The sequence below is a fragment of the Paroedura picta genome, chromosome 2, assembly GCF_049243985.1.
Source record: "Paroedura picta isolate Pp20150507F chromosome 2, Ppicta_v3.0, whole genome shotgun sequence".
In the NCBI taxonomy this organism is placed as follows: Eukaryota; Metazoa; Chordata; class Lepidosauria; order Squamata; family Gekkonidae; genus Paroedura; species Paroedura picta.
Genome location: NC_135370.1, coordinates 2,496,943 through 2,509,383, shown reverse-complemented (window position 1 = coordinate 2,509,383; position 12,441 = coordinate 2,496,943). Strand labels below are relative to the sequence as shown.

At 48.9% G+C, this 12,441-nt stretch overlaps 1 protein-coding gene across 2 annotated transcripts; it reads right to left on the bottom strand.

Moving 5' to 3' along the window:
* Nucleotides 1–5,015: 5,015 nt before the first annotated feature.
* On the bottom strand, nt 5,016–11,642 carry CTLA4 (cytotoxic T-lymphocyte associated protein 4). Of its 2 annotated transcripts, none has more exons than XM_077318857.1 (4): nt 11,416–11,642; nt 9,370–9,775; nt 7,647–7,756; nt 5,016–5,175 (listed from the first exon to the last, which is right to left on the bottom strand). In XM_077318857.1, the coding sequence occupies exons 2-4, from the start codon at nt 9,758–9,760 to the stop codon at nt 5,119–5,121; spliced, it is 558 nt and encodes a 185-aa protein (XP_077174972.1). In that variant the 5' UTR covers nt 9,761–9,775; nt 11,416–11,642; the 3' UTR covers nt 5,016–5,118. The 2 variants fall into 2 exon arrangements, with proteins under 2 accessions (XP_077174972.1, XP_077174962.1); XM_077318847.1 differs by having other exon boundaries at nt 9,370–9,720.
* Between the last annotated feature and the right edge of the window lie 799 nt (nt 11,643–12,441).

Genomic DNA, 12,441 nt, shown 5'->3' with positions numbered 1-12,441 from the left:
ATTTCCACCCATTCTGGAAACTCTTCCAGGTACATCAAGAAACCCCAGGGTTTCATGAAATCCTGGTTGAGAAAACCTGATCTATTTGAAAGCTTTAAGTATTTGAAAGATTGTCGCTTGGAGGAGGCCAGGGAGCGGTTCCTGTGGGCAGCAGAAGATGGGATCCGCAGTAATGGGTTTAAACTACGTGTAGAATGGTACTGGCTAGATATCAGGAAAATATGTTCACAGTCAGAGTAGTTCAGTAGTGGAATTGGCTGCCTATGGAGGTGGGGAGCTCCTCCTCAGTGACAGATTATATCCTGGATGCTTGAGGCTGATCCTGCACTGAGCAGGGGGTGGGACTAGATGGCCTTTGTGGCCCCTTCCCACTCTAGGATTCTAGGACTCTAGTTCAGCAGTGGAAGGGGCTGCCTCAGGAGGTGGGGAACTCACCCTCACTGGCAGTCTTCAAGCAGCGGCTGGACAGATCCTTCTCCTTGATGCTTAAGGCTGATCCTGCACTGAGCAGGGGGTGGGACTAGATGGCCTGCATGGCCCCTGGAGAAGATGGACTGGACAGGGGGTGGGACTAGATGGCCTGGACAGCTGTGATTCTATGATTTACAGTGCACTCCATTCCCAGAACTGGGAGAGGAGCAGAGGGAGCAAATATTCCAAAAAAGAGCATCTCTGTTGGAGTCCTCCTAAGGCTGTGTAGTCCCAGGATGTTCACATATAGATTCCATAATTTTAGCTTATAGGATCCTGATGACAGGCAGTGTGGCAGGATCCAGGATGGTGTGGGAAACGGCCAAGGCATCGTGGGAGAGCACCTGATCTGCTTGCTAAAGGCTACAGGTAGGATTGTGCGCTTCGGCTCGGTTCGGCTGCCTCTGTGATCACAGGGTGTCTGTTGTGGGGCGAGGACGGGAAAGCAATTGTAAGCTGCTTTGAGACTCCTTTGGGCAGTGGAAAGCATGGTATGAAACCCAATCCTCTTCTTCTTCATGGCAAGAACGTGTAAATTTGTGAACAGGGTCTGGACAGATATTGGCTTTTTCTCCCAGAGACCTATGGCTTTGGTCCATCTTCCCTGGAGGACTGCCTTTCTTCGACGTCCTGCATCAGCAACTTCGCTCTTCTGAGCAGGGCCTCCTGCCGGTGCCAGCCTGCGAATGGGCAAAGTTAGCCATTGCCCGTCCATGTGTTTCCCCTGTTGTAGCTTCCACCTAATGGAACGGCCTGTCCTAGGAGGTCAAGAAAGCCTCCATTCTCCTGGCTCACCTCAGGTGAGCTTCAAGGGGGGTGGCATTTCAAAGGCTAAGTGCCACCACTGAAAAGGCCTTGTCCCTAATTGCCACCTGCCTGAGCTATGCAGGTGGGGCCCCAAAGAGCCAGTGTGGCATTAGGGGATAAGAACTGTAGTCTCTAATCAGGGTAACCAAGTTTGATTCCCTACTCCTCTACGTGAAGCCTGTTGGGTATCCTTGAGGCAGTCCCAGTTCTCCCAGGACTCTCTCAAACCCTCCTGCCGGACAAGGGGCCTCTTGTGGGAAGAGGAAGGGAAGGGGACTGTCAGCCACATGAGGACTGCTAGGCCTGACCAGTCCCAGTTCTCTCACAACCCTCTCAACGTCACCTGCTTCATAGGGTGCCTGTTTGTGAAGAGAGGAAGGGATTGGAAGCCGCTCTGGGTAGAGAAAAGGGTAGAGAAAAGTGGGGTATGAAAACTTCTTCAAAGGGCAAGACATGAGGAGAAGATCATAACAGGAGAGCTGGGTAGCCTAGGACTCAGTGAGCACGCAGGGGTATTCAAACTGCGGCCCTCCAGATGTCCATGGACTACAATTCCCATGAGCCCCTGCCAGCATTCGCTGGCAGGGGACTCCTGGGAATTGTAGTCCATGGACATCTGGAGGGCCGCAGTTTGACTACCCCTGCCCTCAGTTGCTCAGAATCCTCACTAGCACACGCCAGAACGTCATCTGTTCCTTGGGAAATCACCTTGGTTAATAAATCCCAAAGAAGACGAGGAGAAGCCGTGCTGCTTTTCCCCAGCATTGCTTTTACAGCATCCGTCCCGATGACGTGTGGCTAAAACAGCAGAACAGCGGAGCTGCAGCCTCCTCTCAGCCACTCCTGCCAGGTGGCCTTGCTCTTGTGGGGCCTGGTGCTTCTGGCTCAGAGATGCCTCCTCGCTAATGACAACCGTGACATTCCTCCGGCACAAGGCCGCGAAAGAGGCAAATGATCGGAGTCTAGAGAAGAAGATGAAGAAGAAGAGTTGGTTTTTATGCCCCACTTCTCACTACCCAAAGGAGTCTCAAAGCGGCTTACAGTCGCCTTCCCTCCCTCTCCTCACAACAGCCTCCCAGTGAGGTAGGCGAAGCTGAAGAGCCCCGACAGAACTGCCCTGCAAGAGCAGCCCTAAGAGAACTGTGACTAGACCGAGGTCACCCAGCTGGCTGCATGTGGGGGAGGAGTGGGGAATCCAACCCAGCTCTCCAGATCAGAGGCCGCTGCTCTTACGCCCTACACCGTGCTGGCTCTCCTAAGTGAGGCAGATGGCTTCTCCAGATGCAGAAAGGCCTTCTTGGCCCTCAAGATTCAAGTCCTCAGCATACACCCGTTACTCCTCGACTGTGGTCAGCTGCTGAGCCACATCTAGGGTTGTGTTGGGTTTGACATCCCTGCATCCAAGCACTCTTTGCATTGGAGGGAGCAGTGGGGCATGATGGGAGAATCTCTAACAGTTATGGTTTCTATCTGGTTTCTGTCGGTTTTTTGTCAATTAACAGGATCACACTGTCAGTCCGCAAGCGTCTCTCCTTGGTAGGCCTGAGCGCCCCAGAGAGATACGGTAACAAAAGAAGTGTGTTTTCATCGAAATTCACTTCAGTCAGGAGGTGTGAGGTTGAGGCTGTGTTTGTTTTGTTATAACTTAACCACTTGAAACCAAAAGGAAAAAAGCCTGCCAGCTCGACAAGAATTGTTCTTCTAATTGTTGTTATGAATCTAAGCAAATCTCTTTAACAGTTATTCAAAGAAAACAGAACGATTATTTCAAGACAAGACTAACCACCTACCTTTAAACCAGACCGTAAATCAAAAGAAAATGCCCCTGTTTACTCTGCCTGGGATTCTGCCAGGCTATCACAAAGTGTTATTCTCATATTCAAAAAGGATATTGGTTTAAACCATGAAGCCAGCCCAAAATTCATATTCTAGCAGCTTGTCAACATCCAGGTGGCGGCTGGAGATCTGCTATTACTAGGGTTGTGCGATTCGGCCACTGAAACACCCATTCCTGCCTGTCGCAGCCAGCACTGCGCCCCCAGGCCACCCCCAAAATCTCCAGGTATTTCCCAACCTGGAGCTGGCCACCCTGGCCATGCCTGTCAGGGCAACAAGCATAGGTCCTGTTTTTGTAATTTTCTTCAAATATCTGGGATGCAGACCACTGGAGAGCAAAGGAGGAATTGGATACCTGTTACAGGTGAGAAGGAAACAGGCCAGAGAGAACCCAGTGGATTGGCAAGATTTGGAAGGCTAGATCTTGCAGTGACCCCTCTGACTCCTGACCTCACTGGACCTCACTGGAGCCCACTTCCCCGGTTGCTCTACAGGCCTCGTCTCTTTCTCGAATGACAAGGGGGGGAAACTATTGTTTCTTACATATTGCCTGAGGATTCCAAGAGTGAATGAAAGAAAACATTTTGGCCCATAAGACTTTCATTATTGCAGCCCGGTTTGGGAACGTGAAGTTCTTTGTCGCAGTGAAAACTCTCCGGGCCATTCTGCACAAGGACCAATGTTGCCAAGTGTTTTCAGAATCCAGAAACGCTATATTAAATAGTGGAATTTCGTCATTCCGCATACCTTTATTTTTACTGGAATATAGAAGTCCCAGTAGCGTTGTATTCATTCCCCACCTGTTTCCGGACTCGCTGGAATCGCAACAAAGGAAGCGATATTTTTCTGTGCTTCTTCCCATCCCTAGCCATCAATCAAATGGAATAGCCAATAGACTGTTGTGTTCATGCTCCCGAAAAGCCCCTTTCCTTTTAAGAACTGTTTTTTCTAAAACGCAAACACACCCGTTGCAATGAATCTGTGTTAAATCATTGTTTCGGAAAGACCTTTTTTGCTGGTGTAGGAGCTGGCGATTAATCATTTGCACACTTCTCAAGTAAAAAAAAGGAATCCCACCCCCCATGGGCGCAATTTGTGGCCGAAATTACAGGCAGTGCCGAACAGGTGGCTGTGTTGTGCTTGGGAATTTAGGGAACTTTATTTAACTTTTAATCACTTCTGTGGAGGGACTTTAGCCGGAGAAGCCTCGCTCATTTGTTGCTTTCGTCGGTCTAAGGGGGAAAAAATGGCGATCGCTTCTCTGGAAGTTTGGGGGCGAGAGCGGAGGAAGGACTTTCTTTCTACCGCTACATTGAGAATGCACATGTTTTTCATTGATGTGTTGCAGCTTGTGCTCAGAAGTGTAACGATTTTTTCAGGGGGAATCCACTTTTTCCGATTACCTGAAAAGCACTACAACAAAGCGATTTTTGCGGGAGTGTTGTAGGAGTGTTGCAGATTGTGTACGATGTCATGCGGAATGTTGAATTAGTAGCATTTACCAAAGGTAAGACTTCTGCTACATTTAAGTTGTGCGGAATGGCCCTTCTTTAAAGGTTCTCTGTAACCAGCAACTGACCCTTATTAGCTTTTGATGGATTTAGTGAGTGGAAATAGGGATGTTACTGGAGAATGCTGCCAGGGGCTCATGGGAATTGTAGTCCATGAACATCTGGAGGACCACAGGTTGACTACCCCTGCTCTACTGCATTTACTGGCCCTGAGGACCATTACTGATATTTTTCTTTTCAAAGGGAAATGTAGTTGAGGCACAATTTGTGACATTTTGTGGACAGATAACAAAGCAGACGAGTAGACAACAGCTTCGAATAAAGCTAATATTTATATTAATGCATCGCTTGCCTATTCGTCTGGATTGAATATGGAAGCTAAATTCCCTTCTGCTAGGCCATCTCCTCCCCCCCCTCCTCCTCCTCTATGAGACCCCTCATCCTTTTCTTGTTTCAGGCCAGGAAGGTAAACAGTTTTCTTGGTCTCTTCCAATTACATGGGTGCAATTTTCACATAGGCACCAGGGAGAGAATACGCCGTCTTAAGTACCTGTTTTTTTAAAAAAGAAGAAGAAAGAAAATGATTACATTTGGTTTGAGACTGCAGCAGCAAGAAATCCGTGCTACCGTGTAAGCTCAGCCATGTACTCCCGGAGATACATAATCCCCTTCTTCATTCGACATACACATCAAATTCTCTGCTGAGGGTATTACACTCACACATTCATAATCTAAAAAGTCCTCTACACTCTCTTAACAGGCGGCCAGGAAAGACTGAATTGGAAAATTCTGAAAAGATGCCGTATTCCAGGGGTGGCCCAAGTGTGGCTTTCCAAATGCCCATGGACTACAATTACCATGCCAAATACAATGCCAGCATCATGCTCATGGTAATTGTAGTCCATGGACCCCTGAAGAGCCACAGTTCAGAGACCCCTGCCCTATTCTGCATTCTTATCAGCCCCACTTGAGCATTGACAACATCGTTTTAGTTCTAGCAAGATACCTTGCTATATTCCCGTTAAACTACTCCCTTCTAGGCAAACCTTTCCAGATGCCTGCATTCAAAGTATGCTTCTGTTTATCTCCAATATGACAAAATCTGCGAGGCTGCGTTCCCTGGTAGCTCCTTCATTGTTATCTAGGGCAGGGGCTCATGGGAATTGTAGTCCATGAACATCTGGAGGACCACAGGTTGACTACCCCTGATTTAGGGCATGATGTCCCTTCCAGATCCAGATCCCAGCCCCCCCGATAGCACTTTGCGTTGCCCTCAAGTTGCTGCTGATTTATGACAATCCCACAGGGTTTTTGAGGGAAGCGGCTAACAAAGGAACTTTTTCAAGGCCTGCCTCTGGGCCTTGGGGGTCTCCCATCCAAATCCTAGCCAGAGCTGACTCTTCTTAGCTGCTGAGACTGGGCTAACCTTGGCCATCCAGGTCATTGCATTTTGGTAGAGAAAAGCCCCCTCCCCCCCTCACCTAAATAGGGCAACGTGATATCCTCCTTGCCAGGGAAGAGATAAGGCTTGTTAATTCTGGAGACTGTCAAGGATCGAGTATCCCTGAACATTTCCCCCTGGACATCAGTGTGTCTGTTAAATGGACAATGGGGAGACCTCCAAGCTAGGATGTCTAGTAACCATTTAGTGGCCTCCACTCCATGTGCTATTGTGAGAAGATGGATAAACCACATAGAGAGCATTAATGTAATTGGCAGAGTTACTTCTGGCTGCCATAAAGGTGAAGATATCCCCTGTGCAAGCACCGGGTCATGTTTGTCTCTTGGAGTGTCACCCTCTAGCATTTTCATGGCAGACTGAATACGGGGTGGTTTGCCAGTGCCTTCCCCAGTCATTACCGTTTACCCCCCAGCAGCAAGCTGGGTACTCATTTTACCGACCTCGGAAGGATGGAAGGCTGAGTCAACCTTGAGCCGGCTGCTGGGATCGAACTCCCAGCCTCATGGACAAAGCTTTCAGGCAGCTGCCTTACCACTCTGCGCCACAAGAGGCTCCTGGCTGCCATACTAATGCCTTAATTGGGATAGTATAAGAAGAGCCAGCCTCTGGTCTCTCACAGGGGACATCCAGTTCCTCTGGAGGTTCAACAACAAGGCAGAGAGGCTGAGGCCTCCCTAAGAACATCAGGAGAGCCCTGCTGGGTCAGACCAGTGAAGATCCATCTAGTCCAGCCTCCTGCCTCACCCAGGGGCCAACCACTCCACTGGAAGGCCAACGACAGGGCACAGAGGCCAAGGCCTTACCCTGATGTTGCCTCCTGGCTCCTGGGATGGCCCCGGCTAGCCTGGTCTTGTTAAATCCGGAAAGCTAAGAAGGACCAGCCCAAGTCAGTAGTTTGCTGGGAGGCCACCAAGGAAGGGCAAGATGTGTCTCCCTACACAGAGGCAAGGAATGGCAATGCCACCTCTGTGCCTCTCCTGACAGCCCTTTCCACCCCTCCCCCGCTGTCAAGGGAACATTCCCCCCCTGACCATTGCAATGAGTTTCCTCCCCTCTTCTCCAACAGCACAGCAGCGATTTCTGCATTTCTTGACACTTTTTTGGCCCTCGGGACCATAACTGACCTTACTGAAATTCTGGATTCTGGCTAGCTTCCTGGTGATATCATGGCAAGGCTATATGAAGCGAGTTGCCACAATTAGAGCCACGACAGAAGCTACGAACAGGAATTCTGGCCTCCAATGTGCATTTTTTGAAAAAGGAGCCCCTGTTGATGTTCTTTTTGTTTCAAGAAGAAGCAAGAACCACATTAGAAGAAGAAGAAGAAGAAGAAGAAGAAGAAGAAGAAGAAGAAGAAGAAGAAGAAGAAGAAGAAGAAGAAGAAGAAGAAGAAGAAGAAGAAGAAAAGAGTTGGTTCTTATATGCCATTTTTCCCTACCCAAAGGAGTCTCCAAGAGGCTTACAGATGCAAGCCCGATTAGGATACACTTAAGAAATCAGCGAGTTCTCTAAATGTCCTCCCAAATTCTCATGTGGCGCATGGTTGCTCCGGCACTTACCGCCTTTCTCAAAAGGAAGACTGTGATTAGAAGGCTGTAGGCCAGCAAGCCAGAAGCCGCTGCGGCCGCGATCCAAAGGTAAAGGTGGAGGTCTACACAGGGCTCCGGGTCTGAAACGTTTTTTGACAAATTACCACGAGAGAAAACAAATTCTGTGCATGTTCTCTGGTCTTCTCAAGTAATAAGAACATCACACCCTTAGCCGCAACTGCAGAAAAAGCAGGCCTGTTTCCTGAGCAGCCAAGGCCATTTGGTTCAATCCAGCCTGTTCCCTAGTGAGTGTGCCCTTCAGGGATTTGAGGAAAGGGTAGGTAGTGTCCTGAGGGTGGGATTACAAAATTTTTTTTACAGTGTTTCACAATGAAAAAAGCTAAAACCCATTGCTAACCCAAAACGAGCCAGTTTGGAGGGAAGATTAGATGTTGTGTCCCCTTGACTGGAGAATGGGACGCTCCTGGTCATCCTCTTCCACCGACATGTAGCTTTGGGAAGAATCCACCAAGAGTGGGGAGGGAGGGAGGGGACACCCACCTCACCAGCGAGGTGAGGCGTGGGGTGACAGGTGACCCCAGTGGGGTGACAGGTGACATGGCCAGATGGGCCTCACTTCTTTGGGACGGCTCTTTCTCTAGGGATCAGCTGCATTAGGTCCACTATGTTCTGCTTCTCTAGTATAAATTTATTAAATAATGAGAATACAAAGACAGAAAAGGAGGAGCAAACAGGCATTTTACATTAGGCCTGTTAAATCATGCCAAGAATTCTTTCTGCATCCACACAGTTCTGCTAAGAAGAAGAAGGGTTGGTTCTTATATGCCGCTTTTCCCTACCCAAAGGAATCTCAAAGCAGCTTCCCATCACCTTCCCTTTCCTCTCCCCACAACAGGCACCCTGTGAGGGAGGGGAGGCTGAGAGAGCCCTGATATTCCTGCTCGGTCAGAAAAGCTGTATCAGTGCTGTGGGGAGCCCAAGATCACCCAGCTGGTTGCATGTGGAGGTGGAGCAGGGAACCAAACCCAGCTCAGCAAGGTTAGACGTCCGCACCCCTAACCCCTACACCGAGCTGGCTCTACAGCAAGAGCTGCCACTGGGCCTGGGACAAAGGTTCTCTTAAACCTCCCTGGTCTAATAACAGGAAGATTTGGATGTCTCTATAGTTTTCACAAGCTGGGAATGGGTGAAGCTGTGCTCATGGGGACATAGAAAAGCTGCGTATGGCCATTTATTCCCCCCAGGCAGGTAGAAATCCCAGTAGCCTCAAGGGGACAGTGGGTCGGGAAGCCATTGAAAGGCCTGGTGCACATGAATCCCTTATCCACCCAGCACCCAGTGGCTTCCTGTGGCTTCCTGTGGCTTCCTGTAAAAAACAAATCACAGAGATTGAGTTTTAGAGGTAGGCTGGAAGACGTAAGTGCTTCTGGATCCTGAATAATCCACAGGGAGGAGAATCCCTAAAGATCAAAACCAGAAGCTCACCTCTATGCCCCCTTCAAAGCTTTCCAAGAACCTGGGCCGGGGTCAAATGGCTTAGCCAATAGAGATGTCTGGCTGGTTCCCAATGATCGTTTGGGTTATGCGATCCCTGATAGGTCAGCAGTTGGGGATAAACAATTTTCTTCAAGAATCTAAGACTGAGGGCTGCAGAGCTGGGATTGGCCACCTAAGGTCAGTAAATTCCCTTTGCGATGCCTCTGAAGCCCATCCGACACCAAACCATGCTCACCAATCACGTAGAGCTGGGTCCCGGTCCCCATGACCGGGTAATACGGTGGAGGATAAATCCGCTCCATCCGGCAAAAGTACAGGCCCACATCGGTTGGCTGCAGCCCCCAGAGGGTGAGAGTGACCCTGTTGTGGCTCGGCCGGACTTGGCAGCGGACGGGCTCTCCCAGGCTGGACGGCAGGAACTCGGTGGTGAAGGACGCGGAGCAGATCTGGACAGACCGGTTGCCTATCTGCCGATGCAAAGTGACTTGGAAGCGCGTGGCATCCCTGGTGCAGCTGTAATCACAGATAAAGTGAGCCGCCTCCTGCCTCTTCACAATCAGGACGGCCGGCTGAGTCACCTCCATGACTGCAACGAAGAAGCCCAGGTCATCAGGACAAAGAAGCATCTTCAAGAGAAACCGCTTAAACGCAAGGGGGGAGGGAGGAGGGGATGAAAGGATCTCCAGCGATGCGAGGCTCTTAAAATAACACTGAACGTGCATTCAGCATGAACACATCAAACCCAGGCAAAACACTCCATTGCTTTCAGGGAAAAAATATTCTCCATCAGCTGCAATGGCTACCAGTTGAATTCCAGATCAGACTAAAGGTTCTGGTAATTACCTTCAAGGCCATACGCAGTCAGGGCCCAGTGCGCCTGAGGGACCGCCTCCCCGCCTATGCCCCCAAAAGAGCTCTACGCTCTACTGCCTCCAATCAGCTACGGATCCCTGGCCCTAAAGAAGTCCGTCTGGTCTCGACCAGGGCCAGAGCATTCTCTGTCCTGGCCCCCACCTGGTGGAACGAGCTCCCAGAGGAGATCAGGGCCCTGACGGAGCTTAAACAGTTCTGCAGGGCCTGCAAAAAGGAGCTCCTCCACCAGGCATTTGGCCGAGACCAGACGTAATCTACAGCGACCAAGGGCCCCTGCTCCCCCCCCCCTCAGAATCCCATCAACAAGCCCTGGACCTGTTTGTATCACAACTGTTTACTGTTATATTGTGTTGTGTTGGTTGCAATTGTTGGTTATCAATGTACATGTTCTACAGACTGTTTTAAGTAAGGTTCTCTGTTATAATGTAAACCGCCCTGAGCCTCCAGGGAGGGCGGTATAGAAGTATGATAAATAAATAAATAAATAAATAAATAAATAAATAAATAAATAAATAAATAAATAAATAAATAAATAAATAAATAAATAAATAAATAAATAATTTAATATATTATGTTACTGACTGTATGTACCACTTCATTGACTCTCCTCCAGGTAGTCGGTTCAAGTTATTTTTTAAAAGTAAAATTAAAACAGCAGCCACAGCTTTATAAAAGAGAAATACTTGCTCACCCTTGTATGTGCAATTATTGTCTGCATGCTTATCATTTACTGTCTTTCTCCTCTCTGGGGACCAAAGTGGCTGACATCATTCTCCTCTCCTCGGTTTTATGCACACAACACCCCTGTGAGGAGGGTTAGGCTGAGAGAGAGTGGCTGGTTCACAGTCCCCCAGCAAAACCCCACGGCACAGGCCCTACTCTTTTAACCACACCACCACACTGGATCGCTACAGGAATGCCTGTATCTTTTAGCAACCGGTTTGGAGAGAGAGTTGAAAGATTTTTGCTGTAACAAATTTTAACAGCATTTCCAGATGCATTGAAATACAGCTCGCTCAGGGCGATCTAACTGAGGCTCCCCAGATGTTCGTGGCCTTCAGTGGCCATGAGGCCCTGCCAGCACATGCTCATGGGAATTGTAGTCCATGGACACCTGGAGAGCCACAGTTTGGCTACCCCTGTCCTGTGGCATTCTCGTGGTTTTCATATAAGCCCCAGAGGGAAATGTATTTCCCATCTCTCTGCTGGATCATTGTTCTGCACCAGGGGTAGTCAAACTGCGGCCCTCCAGATGTCCATGGACTACAATTCCCAGGAGCCCCCTGCCAGCGTTCGCTGGCAGGGGGCTCCTGGGAATTGTAGTCCATGGACATCTGGAGGGCCGCAGTTTGACTACCCCTGTTCTACACAGAAGAAGAATGCCAAGTCCTGTAAATATCAGACTCACCTTTGCGGACGCCGACAGCAACGCTGGAGAAGACAAAAACAGTAAGAAGTGGAATCATCTCAGCAACAGATGTGGGGTTCAAAGATCTCTGAATGCCACAAAAGCAGGAAACAAAGCCAATTTCTCCTCAGAAGTTCAGGAAAACAGGCTTCTGTTCTCAAGATACGGATTTGTAGTATACTTGAGCCCAGATTGGATGCTCATAGGGGCAGGAGAGACATTGAGAGAGAGAGAGAGGTCTAAATAATACCAGAAAGGCTAACCAAGTTTTTGTTATGGTTTTATGAGAAAGGAAGTTGTGGAGGTGCACCATTAACCGCAAAGAGCAGCATGCAAAGAGAGCATTCATTAGGGAAGAAAAATTAGTCAATGCGAAAGAGATCTTTAAGTGTGCTGTGAATGGGGAACGCGATATTGGCTGGTAGACAAATTTGGTTTTCTTGAGCCAGTCAGGCAAATAGGCAGTGTGTGTGTGTGACAGAGGGAGGGAAGGATTAAATTTACTCAAACAGTTCTGCACTAAAATATATATATATTCTGATCCCCCCCCGCACCGCAGCCATCAGTCTACTATGAAACCTTAACTATAATGCTCACGTGTTTTCTGTGCAGAGAGGTCATGAGGAACGACACCACGAGAACTTTTTAAATTAAATACTTAAATGATTAAGCCGCCTACACTCTGACCTGATTGAAATGCTTAAAACCACCATCTTACGTGCAAGGCTCATGGCGGCCGGCCAGGCAGGCCGTTTTGTACACAATTCTGTTAGAACATGCAAGATCAGTAGTGGATGGGATTGAAAGCATATATGAAGCCTGTCCTGCCATCTGGAGCTGCCAGCGGGAGGCTGGAATCCCTGGAAGAGAAGAAGAAGAGTTGGTTCTTAGATGCCGCTTTTCTCTACCCGAAGGACTGTCAAAGCGGCTTATAATCGCCTTCCCTTTCCTCTCCCCACAACAGACACCCTGTGAGGGAGGGGAGGCTGAGAGAGCCCTGATATTACTGAAGAAGAAGAAGAAGAG

What these genes read in the sequence shown, in the direction of transcription:
- CTLA4 (XM_077318847.1), bottom strand. Translation starts at nt 11,473, where the DNA reads ATGATTCCACTTCTTACTGTTTTTGTCTTCTCCAGCGTTGCTGTCGGC. An exon ending in TGCTGTCGGCGTCCGCAAAG is followed by an intron (nt 9,721 to 11,415) that starts GTGAGTCTGATA and finishes TCTTCGTTGCAG; the next exon opens with TCATGGAGGTGACTCAGCCG. An exon ending in TCTTCCTTTTGAGAAAGGCG is followed by an intron (nt 5,176 to 7,646) that starts GTAAGTGCCGGA and finishes TTAAAAAAACAG; the next exon opens with GTACTTAAGACGGCGTATTC.